This window comes from Augochlora pura, chromosome 8 (genome assembly GCF_028453695.1).
Source record: "Augochlora pura isolate Apur16 chromosome 8, APUR_v2.2.1, whole genome shotgun sequence".
NCBI classification, from domain to species: Eukaryota; Metazoa; Arthropoda; class Insecta; order Hymenoptera; family Halictidae; genus Augochlora; species Augochlora pura.
This window is the reverse complement of record NC_135779.1, coordinates 4207322-4230838: the sequence shown is the minus strand read 5'-3', so window position 1 is coordinate 4230838 and position 23517 is coordinate 4207322. Positions and strand designations below refer to the sequence as shown.

The window sequence follows — 23517 nt, the reverse complement described above, 5'->3', positions numbered from 1 at the left end:
TCCTAAATTCTGTTGTTCTCTATTGCAGTGGATTTCAGCTTTTATTTCTTGCCTGCTCGAGTATCATCTCCTTCTGTTCTAAATTTGCAACACAAAGGGTTCGCCCCGTTAAAATATTGAAATAAATAAATGAATAAATACAAGCTGAGCACGCAGCTTCGGGTCGAGAATTCCCCCTCGAAAGGAATTTATTATGGAGCCATGGGCTCGCCACACCTCCGGGATCACTTGGTGCGGTCACGACTGCAAATTGCACGGGTTTATCCATATTTACGATCATCTTCGGCTTCTATTCCGACATCAGTTTCCCCAGAGAGCCAAAAATTATGCAAACGCGAAATGGTAACGCCGCTGTTGCAGGCGTCGCGGAGAGAAGATTCTACCGGCGGTTACAATAGCTCGTTCGTTGAAAGTAAAAATCGAAACATCTGTGCAGGAGAAACTCGCGTCGTTGGCGAACGCAACTGCAGAACGTGCCAGCTCTTCTACGCTCATCGCAACGTGTATTAAATTGATGTAAATGGTTTGAACGAAAAGCGAAATCCACAACTTTTTCCACATCACCGGCTCTCATTTTCAATATCTTCGATATCGAAGACTGTTCAGAACATTGGCAATAAATCTCTATCAAGATCAAGGCTGAATCGTTCGAAAACCTCTCCGTATGTTCCACCTGGCGTTTCGTTCTTGTCCTGTTGCGCCAGCAGTTCCTTTCCCTCTTCAACATTTTCCTCCGCGATCTTCCACCTTTCCCTCCGTCTGGCTCTCGTCCCGTCTCTCTCCTTCCTTTCTCCTCGTTTTTCCTGACTTTCTGCGTTCCTCTCGATCGTTCTGTTAATTGTTCTTCTCTTTTTTCCTTTCGGCGTTCCATCGCGAGCTCTTCCCTCGCTCTCCGGAGTTCTCGGTCGCGGTTGCTCGATTCTGCTTCTTCTTCGTCTTCTTCTTCTTCTTCTTGACGAATCTTCTTACCCATGCTAGCTGTGCAGAGTCGTTAACGTTTCGCGGCGCGGTTGATCGCCGAGCTCTAACTTATTGTGCGACGTGCCAGTTCCTCCGGTTGCGTAGCATGCGTCCGTTCGACCGTTCGCCATAAGTTGCGCCGCACGTAAAACGCGGCTTCCGCGAATCGCGTGCACCGGTGACCCTTGAAAATCGTGCTTCCGGCGCGCCGAGAAATCTTGGAGGGGGCCCGGAGAGCTCGCGCGGACTGGTCACGTTCCAGGACATATCTCGAAAGGATGTGTATCCTTTCTACAAATAGCCAATTCATAGTTTTGTAACCTCTTTTGCGTCACTGCCCTCCTCTACTCGAAGTTTCTTTCATCTATGCACTTCCTTTGGGCAAGCAAACTTTTGTATAAACTCTCTCACCGTAGGGTTCTCTCTCGTCGAATGACCAAACGTTCTAGTGATCTTTGGACTACGAGTCAGTCAATACTATAGTCGTAGACGCGTTTATACATGAATGAAAATGGCTACTTACAGTTGTAAAAGAAACAAATACGTTCGAGCCTTAATTCTTTATGATCTATTTCGTTCCACCATTATAATTTCTACATTGACGGCTGATTAATGTTATTACATATTTTATACGGAGTCTAATAAGTGGATGTCTGAATGGATCTAGTCACGGACCGTAAAACATATCCATCATTGGAGGGTTGAAGCAACAACCGGAGCATAAAATAGGCACTCTACTAGATCCCTATTCATACGGAAATCAGCGAACTATTTTCTCATAATTCTGGTGCAGCCTATTTAGATGTGTCGCGGGAAAGGAAAATTTCTACTCGACATTGTCGACGGTGTCGAATGTCGACGAATCGAAAACGAAAGAAACGGAATCTGCAGTGTCCAGTTCACACTTCCCCGTTCACATTCCGCGACTCGTTGTGCAACATCGTCCGCGCAGCTTCTTGAATTTCAAAACACCGGCTAACCAAACCAGGAAATTGGGCCCTACAGGGCCTGGGCTATGGTAAACCGATACAGTTAGGTTCGGGCTGGTTCGTGAGGGGGTCGGAAGTGGCGGCGTGCTGCCGGGACGCCGAACAGGTGCCCCAGGTGTGTTCCCCTGTTTCACCGGGCAAGAACCAGTCGGTTTCTTACGGCCGCGCCAGGTCGGCGGATTTTTCATTGGTTCGCCGCAAGGAAGACAGCGTATTCTGCGAGATAATCCGAGTGTAATCTGGAGCGGCGCGGCACGGCGGTCGCGCACGACCGATTCCAAAAATCTTATTACACCGTGCCGGAGCGGATCGTGGCGTCTGTTTGCTCTCCTCGCGAAGGGCATCCGCTCGAGCGAGACCGGCGTCGGAGAGCCGGTGATGTAATTGGACGAACGTAATTCAGGAAACCGTCGAAAAACGCCGGGCGTGTTGGTGTCGTAACGATAATCGAATTCCGGCGCGCGGTTTTTACCGTCGTCGCGTCGGCTCGTCCGATTGACATCATTATTCCCGCAATGCGGTGGCACCGACGTGTGATCGATCGTTCTTTTATTCTGTTGCAGTCAAGATGAAACATCTTTGGCCGTTGGTGGTCTGGATACTTCTATCCTTGTGTCCGGTGAGTATCGTCAACAACCAACGAATCTTTCCCGCGAGCTAACGTTTCTCTGTTTGTAATCGTTAAGGCCGAATCACTCAGAGGACTCGGCCGAGGATCTAGGAGAGAAGTATTCTTCCTGAACTTAGAGGACGGCTACTTCGGCTGCCAGGTGAACCAGTCGACGGACGTGTTACAGCTTCTCGAGTTGTCCAAGTTATGCGACGCCAAAGTCGACTGCTACCAAGGCACGGACGAGCAACGCGACAGGCTGAAGTGCACAGGTGAGTCTCAGCCGAGGATCAGAAAACCCCCGGAAAAATGATACCTGTCGTCGTTTCCCGCGGTACCGTTACGGCAAGCTGCCCTTTTTTCGCGTCATCCCGTTGTTCCACGGGCCAATTGACATTCCGCGATAAAGATCAGGGCCTACTTTTTTATCTGAGCAAAGAGCCTCTTGAAATCGCTCCTCTAGGTTTCGCTAATGGGAAACTTACTTTACGAATCAGAGTAATGTATCAAATAAAACATTAAATTTTTTATTAAAAAATAAACGGAATGAAAGAATTGACTTTATATTTTTCGAATAATACATGAATTTTATAGAGTTTTCAAATTTAATTATGCCTGAAAAAAAAAACTGAAGGCATAGCAATTCACCCCATAGTAAATAGTTTCACTACCCTATCTTGAAAACTGACGGAATCGTGAACAAATGAACGAAGTGATATCCATGTGAAATACCAATTGCGGTGTTTCTGCGTCTCCGTCGATCGATCGGCGACATTGATTTTTATTCGCTTCCCATCGTGATCGGCCTTCGCGGCTCTTTTACGCAATCGCTGGGAAACAAATTACTCGTCGGGTAATCGACGAGTCTATCGGCGAGCGTCTTCCGCCACCGCGCCGATGACTAAGGGGATTATCTTCGATCGTTTACCCACGACCAGATCGGAATTGATTTTCTTTTTTGTTCTCGTCCAATTAGATGACTGCACGAAAGAGGACGGGACCAGGTGCCTGAACGGCGTTTGCTTGGACTCGGTCTGTCACTGCAACGACGGTTTTGGTGGTTGCAATTGCCAAGTGCCAGGTCAGTATGCTCAAACAATCCACCGGCTCGTAATGTTTGGACGTCGGGTGAATATGTTGGGTTTTCTCTAATTCCAAAGCAATCTGCTGTTTCGTCGTGCCAATGCGTCTAGTTAATGTTAGCGGACGAAGATGGTATTCGACGTCGTCTTCGCTCAATGTTCGCAATGAATCAAATCGTTCATTGCAAGGCAGAATCCCAATAATCATTTATTTTTCGAAGCACGCGGTTTTAAACGTCCCAGACATATGCAGTATAATCATCGTTATCTGGTATATCGCATAAACCAGCCTCCATAGTGTAATTCTAAGCGTCGGCTTTGGAAGCGGCGAATTTACCGAGCCGCGAAGAAGGATGCGTGTAATGGACACGAGAAACAAGAAAGGCAATCAGCGAACAAATAAGAATATTTCCTCGTTTCCTCCTTCCTGTGGTTTTCACGGCTTCATTCAGCAGCCAAATCAACGGTTTCGAGTGACCACTCGAGTGTATCCGGAGGGCAGATTACCTACACTGCCTTTAACCACTTATTACCCTTGCTCCTCCATAGAGAACATTTTCTGGCGGAGTGTTAACCGTGCGGAGATACCGTTAAACTTTACGATCAGCCGACGACAATACCCCTTAATAAGAACTCTGTTGCAGATGAAAACGAGTGTAAGTACCGACCCTGTGATATATTCGCCCACTGCACGAACACCCTCGGTAGCTTTCAATGTTCCTGTTTCCCCGGCTACCAAGGCGACGGTTTCCATTGCGAAGGTATGTCTGATTCATTATGCTTACTTCGTAAAAGATACCACTACCTTTGTCGGTCTAAAAATAGCGGTAGAATACCATTCTCCGCGATTCTTAACATTCCAGTTTCAGTTTCATTAATTAAAAGATTTCAAAAATATATCTACGAAGTTACTTATCAAAATAAGCGCCAACTGCGGCTTACGACTATTAAATCCCGTGAAATTATCAGAAGATAAGAATCGAATTTCAGAAGCAGTTAAAGTGATACCACCTTCCGAGCTCGTTGAGTTGCATCCGCAGTAAGTGCATCCATAAGTAAACATGTGCTTCTAGATATCAACGAGTGCGATAACCCGGTGCTAGCCGCGAGATGCGTGGAGAACGCGGAGTGCTGCAACCTGCCGTCGACGTACCTGTGCAAGTGCAAGCCGGGTTACATCGGCGACGGCGAGGTGCATTGCGAGGACGTGGACGAGTGCTCGATATCTGGCGCTTGCGGCGACAACACGATTTGCCAGAACACAGCTGGGAACTACACGTGCTCGTGCCGAGAGGGTTTCACCGGGGACCCTTACGAGAGCGTGAGTATCCGGGACGGGATGATGACAGCGCGATTTCGATTTCTGGCTAACCGATTTGCGTTGATTGTGCGCAGTGTATCGACATGAACGAATGCGAATACGCGGGCAGTTGCGGCAGGGGCGCGCTTTGCGTGAATTTGCCTGGCGGCCACAGGTGCGAATGTCCGGAGGGCTATAACGGCAATCCCGAGGAAGAATGCGTGGACATTGACGAGTGCTCGCGCAGCCCTTGCGGTCGTTCAGCTCAGTGCACAAACGTGCGCGGCAGTTTCCGTTGCTCCTGCCCGGAAGGAATGAGCGGCGATCCTTGGCTGGGCTGTCACGGTGAGTAACGCGGCTACTAATTATCCGTAACGATATGGTAACCACGTGTGTCCGCACGAATTAGGACGAAATCCTTGGCCAAGCCATTGTGTCGGGTCTGTCGGAAAACTCTGGCTGGCATCCCTGGCCTATGCAATTCCTTGCACGCCACGCTCGAAAGTTTTCTGAATTAAAGTCGAGAACCAAAGCCTTTCATTCTTTAGAATTCAATATGCATTCCTCTTATCCGTTGCACCGCGAAAATACATTCTTGATGTACAGTAGCTCGGCGAAACCAACTGCCTTTATAAATCTTAGCTTATTTAACAACGCCGTTTACCTATATCAAAGATCTGAATTCACATTCCGAACTTTAGTCCAAGAGGAAGCGAACCGCAGCGACAGACTAATGAAAAGTAATAAGGATCCCGCTTAACGTACGTGTGAGATAATCAATAATAAGATAAGCACGATAAGGTTGAGAGTTAAACTGGTTTACCGATCTTATTCAACCGAAGTGCCGCACCACTTTTCATTCAATAAGCATCGCAGCAAGTGCACCTTGCGGACCAGCATCTTCGCTGTTTTGCGTAGTACAAATTACGAAATCATACTGTACACCGATAAATATTTAATGCTTTCCGAGGGTACTCGGTAGCGGTAACCGTAATCAGGAAACGCGCAGAGCTTTCCGGTAGACCTAATACATTCACGAGACGGTAAGTGAGTGAACGTGAAATCAGAAGGATCCCTATGTATATAGAGAACGATTACGAGTGAATGAATATTCCTCGAATAACAGTGTCCACGCTTCGTTAATAATATCGCTCGCGTTAACAATCACAGTGCAATAAATTCGTTACCGCGAGCGAGATTTGCCTTTCTCGCGGCAGCGTGACGCCATTCGCATAGCACGATTGTGGTCTGTCTTCCGAACGAAGACTCTCGTGATACCGCAGCAATGGATGTTCATCGTATTACGATAATTGAGAGGGCGCTTCCATGGTGCACCCTCCCAGATAGCACACAACATCTGAAAGCCGTTCATTTTACGGCCATTTTAGGTCTGAACGTTTTACGACTTAAACTAGATGTCTTTAAGACCTTTTAATGGTTCGTAATGTCCTACAAACGTCTTCTGAACGTTTTATGTTACAAAACTAAACCGCGCGTCTAGAAGACGTCTTTAAGACGTCCGGAATGTCCAACAACAGACATCTCTGTGCTATCTGGGCTGTTCGCATCCGAAGTACGGAGGATAGCTGTTGCAAGCTGGAACAATCCCGGGTATCTTCTTCGGGAGCACAGAGCACGATCACGAGAATTGGAGTAAAATCTGCGACTAACCATCACTAACAGATATAAACGAGTGCGAGGAGGGGTCGCCATGCGGCGGGGACGCCGAATGCGTGAACACGGAGGGTAGTTTCGAGTGCAGATGCAGGCCCGGCTATCAGATGGACCCCACCCACGGTTGCATCGACGTGAACGAGTGCGGTCGAGCGGATGCATGCGCGGCGAACGCTAGATGCATCAACGTCCCCGGATCGCACAAGTGCATCTGCCCGCAGGGCTTCATCGGTCAAGGACTAACACTCTGCGAAAGTCAGTCTACCCCCGTAACTTTTTTTTTATCATCTAGTCTCTTTTTCTAAAACGCCGTTCTAAGACACCCCCGGCAATCATTAATAATACTCACCGTGCGATTAACCGTGTTGATTAACAGACGTGAACGAATGCGAGAGAAACCCTTGCGGCGAGAACGCCGAGTGCACCGACACGATCGGCAGCTTTGTGTGCAGCTGCAAGCAGGACTACACCGGCGATCCGTTTAAGGGATGCAGCGGTTAGCTACCGATACTCACTGTCTATCTCCTCCTACAATCCAGTAACACGGTGTTAGAATATTAATTTCTGAACGACTGCGGATTTTACGGATTTATACGAAGTATCGAAGAATTTAAGTATGTTGATTCATTGCGCTACTAAAATTGTTAAGTACACAAGTGAATCAACCTGTTAAATGGCTTCAAGAAATATCGCCGAGATCCGCAGTCTGTTTATGAATATTTAACGATTCACATTAACCAATAATGATGCTCGATGTTTTTGAATGTTCAATAAGCGTTTTTCTCATCTTGTACTTCTTATTTGATTTCCTCTTGCATTATTAGTTCAATAAAAACGCCTATTGACAGACAGAGATTCGAACACGCATTGCTCACTGTATAAATCATCGTCTGTATAAAGTCCACTATAATACTGGTTTCTGGCTGCTGTATTAGATGCGCATCTTCCTTTAATAATACCAATTTTTCGAACAACTATTAGATATCGATGAATGCACGGCGTTGGAGAATCCTTGCGGAAGGTATGCGATTTGCAAGAACGGAGATCCTGGATACACATGCGTCTGTCCACCGGGGTACAGTGCCAACCCCAGTCCGCAAGTTGCTTGTGAACAGGTAATTCGATTATTTTATCCTGAATAGCCTGATAATGAATATAATTTTACACGGCTTTCTCGGAACGAAATTTGCAGGTCGATGTAACAACCCTCTGTAAGTCGAACTTCGACTGCGTGAACAACGCAGAGTGCATCGAGGGCCAGTGCTTCTGTAAGAACGGCTTCAAGGCTACAGGCGCGGAATGCGTGGATCTGGATGAGTGTCTATCTAATCCCTGCGGGCCTTCTTCGATTTGCACCAACACTAGAGGAAGCTACCACTGCGAATGCGAGTCCGGGTTCGTTGGAACGCCTCCACACATACCCTGCAAAGGTAAATTAACGCTCGGCGATTGTTGCTCGCAACTGCACGGCAATTATAAGGGGCTGCCTACAGTGATCGCGTTTTATTGCAGCGCCATGTGACGAGGTCACTTGCGGAGACCATGCATACTGTAAGGCCGATGGCCACGAAGCCTATTGCATCTGCGAGGATGGCTGGACTTTCAATCCGAATGATATTGCAGCTGGATGCGTTGGTGAGTGTCCTCCTTAAAGAAAAGGGGACCAACGGTAAAATACCGAAGTAATTATTCGTGATCATTTTTGATAATCAGATATAAACGAATGTGACGCGGTAAACGGACCTTCCGGACGCTGCGGCAGAAACGCGATCTGTACGAACACCTTGGGAGGATTCAGCTGCCAGTGCAAGCCCGGTTATTCTGGAAATGCCTTCAAACAGTGCCTAGGTAGATGCTCTATCCTTTAATTTAACGGATTCCAGGAGAGCCGTGTCCGGATATCGCTTTTTAATTGCAGACGTAGACGAATGCTCGAGACACGACGCTTGTGGCCACGGCGCCACATGCACGAACGCGGAAGGATCTTACGCGTGTGCGTGTCCTGAGGGCACCATACCGGATCCCGATCCTTACATCAAGTGCGTGGGCATCGTTACCTGCGAAGTTGACGGCGACTGTCCCGGAAACGCCATTTGCGATCCACAGAAGAGATGTCTGTGCCCTGAGCCCAACGTTGGAAACGATTGTAGACGTGAGTGTACTTTGTGAAATCATTACACCGTATTTTTTACCGTGCAGGTTAAAACAACCTTCTTTTTCGAAACAGAATATATACTCGTGATGAACATGTTCTACTTTTATATAGCCTTGAATAATTATAGTTAGTAAATTACTGAACCACTTAACGTTATCCGCACCGTGTATAGTTATTCATAGCTTGTAATATTTGTTTGCATGATCAGATCCATGCGAGGACTTGTCTTGCGGCCCGAACGCCCACTGCATGCTGTCCAACGACGTGGCAACGTGCCTCTGTCGCAGCGGTTACACAGGGAAGCCGGGAGTGAAGGGTGGCTGCAGGGACATCGACGAATGCGCCATCAACCCGTGTCCCCCGGGTGCAATCTGCAACAACGAGCCCGGCGCATTCTCCTGTCAATGTCCGAGCGGCACCACCGGCGATCCTTACAGCGGCGGCTGCCAGGAATCGAAGGCTCCTCACGTTTGCGGACCCAGTACACCTTGCCCAGCAGGAGAACAGTGCATCAAGGATGAGTTCGTTGGCAGCAGCGTTTGCATTTGCCAGCGAGGATATACGCGTGATCACGAGACCGGGAAGTGCAGGGACATCAACGAGTGTATGGAGCTTAGGGACAAGCCTGCTTGCGGCGTGAATGCTATTTGCAAGAATCTGCCCGGTAGCTACGAGTGTCAGTGTCCACCTGGATTTAATGGGAATCCGTTCTCCCTCTGCGAAGGTAAGAAATTTAATTTGATGTCATGGGGTATTCGACGGTTGACGATAATGAGGCAGACTAGGAGATTTCCAATTCCAGTACTAATCAGTTGAATTAACGACTCTGTATCGTTACAGAATGCAACAGCATTGAATGCCAATGTCAGCCTCCGTACAAGATTGTCAACGGGAAGTGCATGTTAGCTGGTTGCTCCAAGGGAGAAAAGTGTCCCAGTGGAGCTGAGTGCATCACAATCGCAGGCGGAGTTAGCTACTGCGCTTGCCCCAAGGGTTACACGACCAAAGCCGACGGTTCTTGCGATGGTGCGTATTTGATTTCTTGTAGCAGAATTAATAGATATTAATGAGTGTCTGTAATTTTCAGATATTAACGAGTGCATCGTCGGACATCAAGTTTGTGGCTACGGGGCAGAGTGCATTAATCTGCCGGGCTCCCATCAATGCATCTGTCCGCACGGTTACGGCGGAGATCCTTACAATGGACTTTGCTCACCTGCTCAGAAGAGATGTACCAGTGATAACGAGTGCAAGGCTAACGAGAAATGTGTGCAGCCTGGGGAGTGCGTCTGTCCACCACCATTTTATACGGATGCTCTTGATGGAAACCTCTGCAAGAGTGAGTACCTGCAGTAATAATACTTTCTTTTTACAAATATATCTGAAGATTTCTTTCAAATAATCTAATTTTCATTTCGATACAATTTCAGATCCCTGCGATCGATTCCCTTGCGGTATCAATGCGAAATGTACTCCGAGCGACCCACCCAGATGCATGTGTGAGGCGGGCTACGAGGGTGACCCGCAACATGGCTGCGTGGATGTGAACGAATGCGCGAACAATCCTTGCGGACACGGCGCCTACTGTATTAACACGAAAGGCGATCATATCTGCGAGTGTCCAAAAGGAACAGTGGGCGATCCTTACGGTGCTGGTTGCACAGGAGTTGCTGTACCGAAGAACGAGTGCTCTTCCAATGACGACTGTGATAATATTTTCGCCTGTGTGAACGGTGCATGCGTGAACCCTTGCGACAACGTGCCATGTGGACCGAATGCGTACTGTGAGCCAGACAAGCACGCCGCTTGGTGTAGGTGTGTGGTCGGGTTCATCGAAGGAAAGAACAACGAATGCGTTTCTCGTGAGTACATTAACGATACGTTAAAGAATGTATTCGCCAGTCTGGGAGTCTATATGTACAAGTTTTTTACTCCATTAGTAATTTGAAGTAATGAATTGCAATTGGTACCTAATTAATTGTAATTGATAGACACTTTTGATCTGTCTACTACTTTACATGGCACTTACTATTTTTTGTCATAAATGCATAATATCCACTGTCTAGTATTAACTGTGAATAACATAGCATTCATCAATAATGTATTTCCAGAGTGCGACGGTTTCGTGTGCGGTTCTGGAGCGCAATGCATCGTAAGCTACAGCGGACCCACGTGTAAGTGTATTGAAGGTTTCATGGGCAATCCCTTCCCTGGTGGCCAGTGTCTCCCAGATGTCTGTTCACCGGAAGTACCCTGCGCAGAGCCGAGCGTATGCATAAGTGGAAGATGCAAGCGTCGATGTGAAGGTGTTGTCTGCGGTGTCGGAGCTTCTTGCGATCCTGCGACCAACAAATGCGTCTGCAATCCTTACTTTATTGGAAATCCGGACTTGCTTTGCATGCCACGTAAGTGTACAGCGTTATCAACTTACACCAATACCAATTATTAAAAATTCTGTGGAGTTAAATGGAACTCTTATATCAAAAAGCTTTCGTAAATCGCATATGTTACTAACGACTGTTGCAATTATTTAGCGATTCAACCTGCCACCTGTGATCCTGGATGCGGTTCTAATGCTCATTGCGAATACGGGCTGCAAGATTCCAAATGTGTCTGCAATCCAGGCACCACAGGAAATCCGTACCATGGTTGTGGTGTGCAAGAGAAATCTGATTGTTCCACTGCACTGTGTGGCAAGGGTGCACACTGCAGCGCTGGACCGAATGCTGTCGAGTGTCTTTGCCCTCCGGGATACGCTGGAAACCCTTATATCCAATGTCATGGTTTGTATAAATCATAATTTCTTGATTTAAAGTGACACAGCACTATTGGGTAGCTAACGTTAACGATCTTTCCGGAATTGTACTACTTTGTCACGGGATGACGTATATTAATCTCTTGTCATACCATTCTCTTCACAGTTACAATAATTTGATTTTTCTCGATTATAACTATTTCTTAGAAGAAATTTATATTTATCGTCATTTAGAATGCATTTTCTGCTTTTCCAGACATCAACGAATGCAATGGAAACGCCTGCGGCAGTAATGCAGTCTGCATCAACACCATTGGCAGCTACGACTGCCGCTGCAAGGAAAGCTTCTTCGGCAATCCCTTCATCGGTTGCCAGCAAGTTCAAGTCGGAGTATGTACTGATCCAGCATCTTGCACCTGCAGCGAGACAGTGCCCTGTCCATTCGATTACACCTGCTTGCACGGTAAATGCATAAATCGGTGCAGCGACGTCAGATGTGGTCCTCGATCGGTCTGTCAAGATGGAGCTTGCGTCTGTCCACCGGGTTACAGCGGAAATCCTAACGATCTCAGCAAAGGTTGCCATCTTCACGGTCACTGCTCAAACGATCTCGATTGCGAGCCTCAACAGATATGTTTCCAAGTCGGCAAGGGTGTGCGGAAGTGCGTGGATGCTTGTAGTAAACTGCAGTGCGGTCCGAATGCGCTTTGCGTCACGCAGCACCACGTGTCCTCCTGTCTGTGCATCGACGGCTATCAAGGGAACCCTGGCAACTTGATAGAAGGTTGCCAGCCGGCGAAATCCGTGATGACACCAGGCTGCAATCACAATTCCGAGTGTGAGGAAGGCTCATTCTGCATAGTTCTTGACAACGGGGCTCGTGACTGCGTTAATCCATGCAGCAGAGTAGTATGCGGTGCTCATCAGAAATGCGAGCCCGATATTATTCCAGGTCATGCTACTTGCAAGTGTCAAGATGGTTACGAGTGGAACCCGATATTGTCCTCCTGTGAGAAACCTTCGGTACCTGACTGTATTTCTGATGACGACTGCCACGCCACCGAAGCCTGCAGACCGGATGCTCTAGGAGTCCTAAAGTGTGTGTCAGTGTGTCGCAGCTTCACCTGTGCCGTGAACTCTCAGTGCGTTGCTGAGAGACACCGAGGACGTTGTGATTGCCTACCAGGCTTCGTTGGGAATCCAAACGACCGCCACGGATGTCAGACTCCGAAGAAAGATCAGTGTTCGACAGATAGCGAGTGTCCGGAAGACCAAACCTGCAGGAGCACGCACGACGGTCTACTGACCTGTCAGCCCGTCTGCAACTTTGTTTCCTGCGGGCCAAACGCTCTGTGTATCGTCCACAATCACGTCGCCAACTGTGAATGCCCACCCGGACTCTTCGCTGGAGATCCTACGGACATGGTCAAAGGCTGCCGCACAGTTCCTTGCGTCTACAACATCGATTGTCCACCCACGCAATTGTGCAACAGGCTCACTCACACCTGCTACGACGCCTGTGACGAGAACGCTTGCGGTGTCAATGCTGTTTGTATCGCCGACGATCACAGAGCGATCTGTCAGTGCCCTCCTGGTCTGCGGCCCAATCCGGTTCCCGACGTCGAGTGCGTTGCCCTTGAAGCTTGTCATCCGAATCCCTGCCATCAGTCCGCTGTCTGCGTACCTGGACCATCAAATAATCCCGTCTGTCAATGCCCGCCGAATTACGTTGGCGATCCTTACGTGAAAGGCTGCCAGCCCGAAGGCTATTGCGCTACTGGCAAAGACTGCCCGGTGCATTCCATATGTCATAATCATCGATGCGTCAATCCTTGCGAGGATGCCTGCGGAGCCAACTCTATTTGCGAAGTCATCAATGGTCAGCCAACCTGCAAGTGCATTCACAACTTTGTTCCTTCCACCAAGGGCCCTCGAGATGGTTGTGTCAGGGTTTCGAATTATTGTACCGTTGACGCTGACTGCGATGAGAGTGTTTGCCTCGAGGGACAGTGCATAGGTGAGACATGTTGCATTTTCAAACGTATTCAACTTTTAGAGAACTGTCAAGCTGTTAGTTTCCTTGGGCCACCTTTGGAGGAAGTCGAATTTTTTTGGGCCACACAAAATATGAATTTTATTAAATTATTATTTAATTTATCACATATTCTATTGCAGCTGTCTGCAGAGCCGCCACAGACTGTTCGGTCGGTGAAAAGTGCGTGAATAACAAATGTGTGACCCCCTGCGTGTCGCATAGTCAGTGCCAATTAGATCAGGCTTGCGTAAACGGAGGATGCAGCCTAGGCTGTCGCAGTAACAAGAACTGTCCTAGCTCACAGTCCTGCATCAACAATAAGTGTCAAGGTATCAGGTCAAAATTTTCGTAAAGGTTTCCCTCGATGCCAGATCCTTGCAACGATTATTTCCTCCAGATCCATGCAGTTTCAAAGATGTGTGCGGACCGAATGCAGTCTGCAGCTGCACCAACCATGCCACGACCTGTACATGTCCATTAGGTTTTCACGGAAATCCTACGCCACAGCAAGGCTGCGTCAGAGTACCGAGCACCTGCGACGGAGCCCAAGATTGTCCGAGTCAACACGTCTGCGATTCCGGATTCTGTCAGTGTCAATGTAGCGAGCAGAACCATTGTGCGCAGGGAGAGCGTTGCAAGAATGGTATCTGCGTGAAGATTTGCTACAGCGACAGCAACTGTTTGCCCGGAGAATTGTGTATCGACGGCGTTTGCCAAGTTGGTTGCACTTCCGACGCCGGCTGCAAGGACGATGAAGTGTGCATCAACAACAAGTGCAGGTAAGTTCAAATTTTCAAGCCATCGAATTATTATTAATATTTTTTTTTTGAATTATTAATATTTCCGCATGCATTCTGGTGGCTAATAACGACAACATTTCTGACGTTTTCAGATGCAGTCACGGATTCATCGCTGGACCAGAACACTGCCTTGACATCAACGAGTGCGACGACGAACCCTGCCATTCCAGCGCAGAATGCGTAAATCTCCACGGATCCTATCGCTGCATCTGCCCGCAAGGCACCGCGGGCGATCCTGTGGGCTCAGGTTGCGTGATACCTCATCAATGCAACGTGAACGCAGACTGTCCCGATTCGCAAGCTTGCATACTCCACAACTGCACCGATCCTTGTTCTTTGGGCGACTGTGGCTCCAACACGATCTGCAGTGTAGTCGACCACACTGCTGCCTGTCAATGTCAACCAGGCTATATAGGCGACGCCTCCGGATGCTTCAGAGTCGAGTGTCTTTCCAACAATGACTGTCCCACAGATAAATACTGCAACCAGGATACTAACAAGTGTAGCAGTAAGTAGAACGTCTATATTATTTTTTTGTACGTTTAGAAGCAGTTTCATTCTTGAATGCTATTTTCCAGGTCCTTGCAACCAATTGAACTGTGGATACGGCAACTGTATAGCTTCTGATCACATTGGTGTCTGTAAATGCTACCCTGGATTTGTTCTAGCCGGTGATATTTGCGTCGATGTCAACGAGTGCTTGGAAAACCCTTGTCATTCCACAGCTGTGTAACTATCAGTCGATTTCTGAAAACCGTATACATTGTATCGAGTCTTATTTATAATGTTGTCTAGAACAATTTCAAATTTTGTCTTCATGAAGACGATCCTATTTGCGTTTGATTAATCTTGACGATGTCTTAAGGTCATGCTTGAGACGTTCTTATAAATAAGACTCTATTATGAATACGAGCCATAAAGTTACCAGAGATAATTATCTTATGAGATGATGTCCTTTTAGCTGTCAAAATACGGAAGGTTCGCACGCTTGTGTTTGCCCGCACGGATTGGTAGGAGATCCCATCAAATCCGGCTGCAAACAACCTGGAGATTGCTTTACGGACTTCGATTGTCCGATTTCTGCAGCCTGTATTGACAACAGATGCACAAATCCTTGCGACGTCGCACGGATTTGTGGAAGGAACGCTGAATGCTTCGTTCAGGATCACGCTCCACTCTGCAGGTGTCCTGGTCAGACCACTGGAAATCCATCTGTATGTATCAATTTTATTTTTTTATTGAGCCAATGGCAAAAAAACTACTTGAATCTCTGATTGCGACCATTTCCAAAATTTTCAGTCCGAGTGCATACACCTGGAGTGCAACTACCACAGCGATTGCAGTCATTCAGACGCTTGTTTCGATCACAAGTGCGTCGATCCTTGCTCTTTGGCGAACGTTTGCGGTCAAGGAGCCGATTGCTCTCCGCTGAATCATAGTGCGGTGTGCACGTGTCAACCCGGAGGCACCGGCGACCCGAACCTGGGATGCACGCCTGTCCAGTACTGCAAATCAGACTCTCAGTGTGCAACTGGGTCGGCTTGTAACGGCGGTATATGCACAGGTTAGTAAAAAAACTGCAAAGAATTTTAACAACGTTTGTAGTAACAACATCTTCGCATCATAAACGTGTTTCATCTGTTTTGCAGCTCTTTGCGGTAGCACAAGGGATTGCATCGGCGACCAACTCTGCATCAACGGTCTCTGTCAGCCCACTTGTAAGACCAACTCGAGCTGCCCCGAATTCCAATACTGCCACAATAGTGTCTGTGTTCAAGAGTTGCGTTGTTTATCCGACGACGATTGTTCTTACGATGAAAAGTGCATCAAGAATAACATTGGTCAGGCGGAGTGTCAGAAGGTTTGCGACGTGGTGCTTTGTGGACGGAATGCAGAGTGCAGAGGGGATGATCATAGAGCTGTGTGCTCTTGTAAAGGTGGATTCTTCGGAAATCCTAAGGACGACAAAATTGGATGTCAGCCAATCGAGTGTGATAGCAATGAAGACTGCAGTGGGGAAAAGATCTGCGACACGCACAAGTGTAGAATCGCCTGTTTGGCGCATAATCCTTGCGGTGTTAATGCTGTTTGCTCCGCTGAGAGACATGTTCAGGTAATTATATAAATTTTCTCAACTAACATCACTGACCTGTATGTCCGCTTCTAATTATTTATTCATTTATTGTCATAGAAAAATGGATGAATGAAAAGCAAACTCGATGACCAGTTAAAATAATTGCTCCCGTTTCAGGTGTGCACATGCCAGCCAGGTTACACTGGCGAGCCGACTCATGGCTGTCAGTTGATCGATTACTGCCAGAATGATCCTTGCGCTCCGGGAACAGTCTGCGAGAATTCCAGAGGATCTTACAAGTGTCATTGCCAGCAAGGAATGGTCGGCGATGCATACAACAGCGGATGCCAGCCACCGGTCGAATGCCTACAAGATGACGACTGTCCGCTCACCGCCAAGTGCATAAACGTCAACAACGTACCGAAGTGTTTCGGTGCGTATCGAATACCTGAACGGGTGCAACGAGCCTGCAGTAAACTATAATGATTGGCATTCCCGGCATTTAACTATCCCGGTTTCTTGTTGTTGTTGCAGATGTTTGCTCGCGAACCCAGTGCGGCCCGAACGCCGACTGTTTCGCTATCAATCACGCGGCATCGTGTCAATGTCGCTCGGATTACGAGGGCGATCCGAACAGCCTAAGTGTAGGCTGTCGGCCGAAGCCGGTGATTTGCTCGTCGGCCGCGGTCTGTTCGCCAAATACTTACTGCTACGAGGGAATTTGTAGACGTGAGTCTAGTATACCGACGTCGAATGCATAGTCGGAGGATCCTTTCAAGCGTGAAATTACATAATTCGAAATTCCTGCAGCGTCCTGCCAGTCGGATGAAGAATGCAACTTATCAGACGTGTGCCTGAATGGACAATGCCTGGATCCTTGCAACATCAGAGCCGCGTGCGGAATAAACGCCGAGTGCGACGTGAGGAGCCACATTAAACAGTGCAGCTGTCCGGCGGGTTTTACTGGCAACTCGGAAGTGGAGTGCGTTAGGCGTGAGTATACTATTCTCAGAATGACTTATTCAGTTAACTCTTGTATAATTTCAATTTCTACTCGTTGCGACAATCAATAAGGCATGCCAGAGATAGCCGCGATAACGATGTTTTGTATGCTTCGTGCTGGCACGCGTACATTTTTCTAAAGCCTTGCATCCTATTCTTTATATACGATTTACTCATAATATTGTTTATATCTTTTTATATGTTCATTTTATTTCATTTTGACCTCCAAATATTCGAAACATAAAAAATATCGAAACACAAGATATTACCGTTTCTTGTTATTAAACAATTGCCAAACGCGATTAACTAGATAACTAATCGGACGGACCTATTTTTAGTGCCAGTGTCATGCAGAGACAGTGCCGACTGCAGCGATGGCAACACCTGCCGGGACCATGTGTGCTTGCCGATCTGTGTGACGGACAACGAGTGCGCGTTCAACGAAAAATGCGTCCGCGGGAACTGCCTGCTCACTTGCAGACTCGACAACGACTGTTTCCTGGGCCACATATGTCTAAACAACATGTGTTCGTTTGGATGTCGCGCTGACGAGGACTGCAACGCGAACCAGGCTTGCATCACGCACAAGTGCATCGACCCTTGTGAGGCGACACCCTGTGGACCGAACGCCAAGTGCACAGTGTTCAATCAGCGGGCAACCTGTTCCTGTCCAGCAAGTTTCATCCCGAACCCTACCGCAAAGGTAGCCTGTCTACGATCACCCGGAACTGTTTGCCAGGCGAACAGGGACTGCGCAACGGGAACTGCCTGCATCGGAGGCACTTGCACACCAGTTTGTTCCTCGGACCTCAACTGCCTTAGCAACGAACGTTGCGATCAAAACGGCGTCTGCAAGTCTTTGTGCAGGCGAGACGAAGATTGCAGGAGCGGTGAGATTTGCGAGGGTCTAGTCTGCGCTGTCGGATGTCGCGCGGACGTCGAGTGTCAGGAGAATTACGCGTGCATCAACAACAACTGCCAAGGTAGGAAACGCGATTAGACTGTCTTCAGTCCTCGATTTCTTGCTGTTTCACGGTTGTTGCTACCGTTTCCTTCAGATCCATGCTCTATACCCGAGGCCTGCGGAGTGAACGCCAAGTGTTCGGTCGTGAATCATCAGAAATTATGTTCCTGTCCTGCTCCGCTCGGCGGAGACCCTCTAATTGGATGTAAGCAGGCATTCCTGCCTTGCTCGACCGAACTCGACTGCCCGACCGGTCAGACTTGTTACGGCCGGTCCTGTTACGCCACGTGTAGGAGGTAAGACCACCAATGAATCGACCGATCTGCACAAGATCGTTGCGGTTTTGCTATACGAGTATCCGATTTGCAGCGACGCGAACTGCCTCAGCGACGAACGCTGTGATGCCGGAATCTGCAAGGCCATCTGCAACAGCGACGACCACTGCCTGTCCAATCAGATCTGCCAGAATAGACTTTGTGATATTGGCTGTCGCAGCGATAACACCTGCCCCAACGACGAATCCTGTGTAAACAACAAGTGTAGGAGTGAGTGTCAAAAGCACGAGTCTTTCGATTGATCTATCATACGACTCTCATCATCGAATCTCTTTTCAGACACGTGTGCGAGCGGCGAGGCTTGTGGAGAGTGCGCTGGTTGTCGCGTGGTGAACCACGTTGCGCAATGCAGCTGTCCTGCGAACTACTATGGCAACGCTCTGATCAGCTGCGTGAAATCGATGATCCCTTGCGACGGCTCCTGCGAGTGCGACGAAATTGGATTCTGCACAACGAGCTGCACCAGTCAGGAACAGTGCTCATGCGGAGAGCATTGTCACTCTGGGAAGTGCCGCATCAAATGTGACATTAACAACGCGTGTCCCAAAGTATGCAAAGGATCACTGGTATGGAGACTACTTCGATGAAATAGATTCTTAATTCATCGTGTTTCACAGGGCTACGTCTGCGACGGAGGTTTGTGTTTGATTGGCTGCCGTACTCACTCCGATTGTCCATCATCGTTATCCTGCATCAACAATCAATGTGAAGACCCCTGCTCCGCGAATGGCTCGCCTTGTGGAATCAACGCACTCTGCCGCGTGTCAAATCACCGCGCAGTCTGCCTTTGTCCAGAAGGCTTCCAGGGAGAACCTAGTCAAGAATGCTACCAACTGGAGTGTCATCGGGATGATGATTGCGAAGCGAATAAACGCTGCAGCGAGGATGGCGTTTGCACGAATCCTTGCCTGCAACACGGTGTCTGTGGCTTTAACGCTCAATGCAGAGTAGTCAATAGGAAGGCGCAGTGCTCTTGTCCACCCGGACACTACGGAAACCCTAAGATCAACTGCAAGAAAGGTAAAGCTTGTATCTTGTATCTTGCAAGATTAGCGCAAGGATTTTGTTTATCGTAATTTTTCTATGTTCTAGGAGGAGACCAGTGTTTGAGGAGACCCTGCGGTGTGAATGCCAAGTGCAGAGAGACTTTAAACGGCTTCGAATGTACCTGCGATCCTGGATGCCAAGGGGATCCTCATCAGGCTTGTATCTGTGACGGAGGGGAGCTCTGCAAAGACACTCGCTGTGGCCAGAATGCTGCTTGCCGCATTTATAAGAACCAGCCACAGTGCTATTGTCCTCCCAACTTCCCATTCGGAGATCCTATGCATAGTTGTAAGTGTTTTACTATAAGGATATCTGCTATAAATCTTTAAAAATGAAGAGATATGAAGTTTATTGGAAGATGTCTTCTTTATGTTATGATATCTAACTTTTAATTTGTTTCTCCGCAGCTTTTGAAATATTTCATCTCGAGAAGATACAATCTTTTTGAAAAAGAAAACTTGGCCTTTTGCTGAAAAATTTCATAACTTTTTTAAAGAATCTAAAAATCTCATCAAATAGTTTCTCATATTTGTTTACTGCAGAATTGTGGGAGATTGAGGAGACTGAAGAATATATTATTGCTCGAGGAATGGACTATAATAGTCTTTTGTCTCTAATTGCAGGTAGCATAGATAAGAGTCTAGGTGACTGTCGCACGAATGGTTGCGGAAAAGGCGCAGAATGCATCAGGGACGGCACGATATTCGTCTGTCGGTGTCCACCTGGTACGAGCGGTGCGCCGGACGATGAGTGCACGACAGGTAAGAGACGGCCTACTAACTGTTTAACCGGGCAGATCGAATTAATTCCATGTACAGCATTTGTGACTAGCGAGCAATACTGACGATCAGAGGAACATGGTCCGTAGAATAACCATGTATCGTCTATAGTAGGACTTGAAGTAATACATAGATGTATTAATCCAGTGAGTCGTTAACAATCGAGAGACAGATGTGATTGGACCAACGGATTACCTTATACATATCTCTCTATATATATTTTATACATAGCTTGTTTCGTTTTGTTCGTAATCGTGTATACATACATGACGTATGTGCACGTACGACACTGGATTTTATCCGACAATGGTCTTACATAATACCTGTACATATATTTATCTACATAGTTAGGCATACTGTACATAATGTGTCCAAAGTTGATACACGTTTCACACATGTCTCACACATAACTATTCATATGTAGAATGTTTATTTCAGTATCCAATCTGTCTTGAGGAATACCGTAGAAAGTCGAGAAAAAGTACGAATGCCAAAGAGACCTGTAAAAATGTCGAGAAACGAAAAAAAAAAGTAAAGAAAAAAAAGTATATGTAGACTGGCAATTCGATTGCAACGAGAGAGGTACACATTTACAGTGAAACACGCTGATGAATCCGTTTCTCTAGATAATAGGTTTAAAACGATTAATACAGATTGGGAACTGCGAAAGGGACATTCTCATATACCCATGCTTGTTATTTTGCTGGATTTATTCACTGTTTACATTTGTATTTTTCCCTCTTATTTTCTCGAGATCTGTGGGGGCTTGTGTTGTAAATATCGCTGCTTGCCAAATATCTACATATATATATGCATATACAGATACGTATATATATGTACGCACAGTATGTATATACATATACAGTTTCTCGGCGAAGAGAGATCAGATTTCAATCGGAAAATAGTGTGAAGTTCGTTCTCTATTATTTACTTCTTCACAGAGCTACCCTACTATTTCCGTATTATAAATACAAGAAGCATGTGGTTTATGTTATTTGTGAGAAAGTTTCTTTTCACAGTTCTTATAAATGCTTTTTTCTTTTTTTTTCCTGCTCCCATCACCAACCAACCACCACCACCGAACCTACCACCGACCCACCACCGACACCAAAAAAAAAAAAATATAAAATCCACCACGACACCACGAACTCTGAACAAAAAAAAAAACTGTCAACCAAACATCAACAAAATTATAAATATGTGTATACGCCTCCGGGGGATGTGATTAGAGCGCGAATGCACCAGCGACCTAGAGTGCCCCAATGAAAAAGCCTGCATAAATCTGCAATGCGTGGACCCGTGCGGTCTGCGCGGCGCCTGTGGGATCAACGCGCTCTGCCGTGTGGTTTTGCACAAGCCGCGCTGCTCCTGTCCGCAGTGTTATATCGGCATGCCCCACACGGCCTGTCATCCAGACCCCAAATGCGACACGCTCAATCCCCGACCTACACCGAGCATCGGTTGCTCATCCGATCACGATTGCCCGGAGAGCCTCGCGTGCCACTCGCGCACCGGCGAGTGCCGGGACCCGTGTCTCAGCCCCCAGTACAGCTGCGAGGTAAACAAGAGGTGTCAGGTGCGGAACCACAGGCCCACCTGCGTCTGCAAATACGGTTTCGTGGTGAACGAGCTCGGTGAGCTGACATGCGCCCCCGACACCTTGACCTGCGACCGGGACTTCGACTGTCCGTCGAACGCCGCGTGCGTCAACGGGAAATGCCAGAACCCCTGTAACGTCCGTAAGAAAAGACCGTGCCCGGCCGATAAAACCTGCGATGTCCTGGACCACCGTCCCGTCTGCATATGCACACAAAACTGCAATCCCTCCCTCTCCATTTGCCTGCGAGACAGTGGCTGCTCTCCAGACTTGGCGTGCCGCAACTATCGCTGCGTGGACCCATGCAGAAACTCCACCTGTCCGGCTGATGCCCCCTGTTACGTGGAGGAGCACAAGCCTATCTGCAAGTTCTGTCCCCCCGGCTTTGTGCCAGATACTAAATACGGATGCATGGAAGGTAAACACCATTTCTCACCACCTATCTCGCTATCTTTCACTTTTCTATTATTCTATCACTCTATTCTGTACTACTTTATCTATCACACTCTTCTCTGTCTACCTGTCTTCTCTTCTTTACTGTCCACTGGATTAGTCCGCACCAATGTCTACTGGCATCTCGCCTACGGATCTGTTTACGACTCTTACTCGCATCTACGCCTCACACCGACAATACCGATTGCTACTCTTTTCAGGTTTCCTAACGTTCAGACAGCGGAACGATTCCTTCGAATATCTTAATAACGTCCCGAGCACGGCGATACCATTTTTAGCAGACACAGTAATATATTTCAGCGATCCAGCTTGATTAAATTACCACTTCGATAGAATATTAATTTTTTCAGTGAAGAAACTTGATCTTGTTCTATCGGATTGCTAAAATATTCTACTGTTTTCCGTTCGCACCGTGCCTATAAATGTCCCGATACCGTCTTTACCGCGCGTTGATGTCTCCACGCATTGTCTTAGTCGCCCGTTAAAGTCTCCACGCACTGCCTTTGCCGCGCGTCGAAGTCTCCGCGCACTGCCTTTGCCGCGCGTTGAAGTCTCCAGGCACTGTCTTAACCGCGCGTTGAAATCTCCCAGGCTCGCGGCGTTTGCGTCGAGCAATGCGCTCCGCTGTCTGAACGAGAATGCGTTTCAGGTTCCAAAGTCACAGATACAACTCTTCACCCAGCCCCAATACCTATTACTCTCCTGCTCTACTCTGCCGATGTCCTGTCACTGTTCAAGGATTATTTTTCTCCGTTACATCTGTCTCTGTAAAGATCTAATCAATGAACACTTCTGAGCGATTAGCTTGTCTGTTATTAAGCGAGCATGCCGACTGATACCTTAATTCGTAGATTTACTATATTGGAGGAAGCGCACAGTACGATAAGTAGCATAATACTCTAATTC

At 47.5% G+C, this 23517-nt stretch overlaps 1 protein-coding gene across 1 annotated transcript in view; it reads left to right on the top strand.

Annotated features, from left to right (window-relative positions):
* Positions 1–2505: 2505 nt before the first annotated feature.
* The window catches only part of Dpy (fibrillin-like protein dumpy), a gene marked incomplete at its 5' end in the record, with an annotated part of 87896 nt that continues 66884 nt past the window's right edge, over positions 2506–23517 (top strand). Inside the window, 38 exons of the mRNA XM_078189303.1 lie at positions 2506–2568; positions 2636–2831; positions 3536–3640; positions 4286–4402; positions 4715–4962; positions 5037–5286; positions 6625–6870; positions 6992–7111; positions 7597–7730; positions 7808–8045; positions 8128–8250; positions 8329–8463; positions 8534–8767; positions 8979–9494; positions 9611–9796; positions 9858–10109; positions 10201–10632; positions 10882–11175; positions 11305–11553; positions 11782–13542; positions 13701–13889; positions 13958–14339; positions 14453–14868; positions 14939–15089; positions 15322–15574; positions 15660–15924; positions 16010–16473; positions 16612–16867; positions 16969–17163; positions 17245–17427; positions 17775–18419; positions 18495–18696; positions 18770–18945; positions 19015–19283; positions 19353–19755; positions 19828–20070; positions 20406–20543; positions 21791–22576. Coding sequence (XP_078045429.1) covers positions 2506–2568; positions 2636–2831; positions 3536–3640; positions 4286–4402; positions 4715–4962; positions 5037–5286; positions 6625–6870; positions 6992–7111; positions 7597–7730; positions 7808–8045; positions 8128–8250; positions 8329–8463; positions 8534–8767; positions 8979–9494; positions 9611–9796; positions 9858–10109; positions 10201–10632; positions 10882–11175; positions 11305–11553; positions 11782–13542; positions 13701–13889; positions 13958–14339; positions 14453–14868; positions 14939–15089; positions 15322–15574; positions 15660–15924; positions 16010–16473; positions 16612–16867; positions 16969–17163; positions 17245–17427; positions 17775–18419; positions 18495–18696; positions 18770–18945; positions 19015–19283; positions 19353–19755; positions 19828–20070; positions 20406–20543; positions 21791–22576 — 11515 coding nt within the window. The remainder of the gene's footprint in view (positions 2569–2635; positions 2832–3535; positions 3641–4285; positions 4403–4714; positions 4963–5036; positions 5287–6624; positions 6871–6991; positions 7112–7596; positions 7731–7807; positions 8046–8127; positions 8251–8328; positions 8464–8533; positions 8768–8978; positions 9495–9610; positions 9797–9857; positions 10110–10200; positions 10633–10881; positions 11176–11304; positions 11554–11781; positions 13543–13700; positions 13890–13957; positions 14340–14452; positions 14869–14938; positions 15090–15321; positions 15575–15659; positions 15925–16009; positions 16474–16611; positions 16868–16968; positions 17164–17244; positions 17428–17774; positions 18420–18494; positions 18697–18769; positions 18946–19014; positions 19284–19352; positions 19756–19827; positions 20071–20405; positions 20544–21790; positions 22577–23517) is intronic.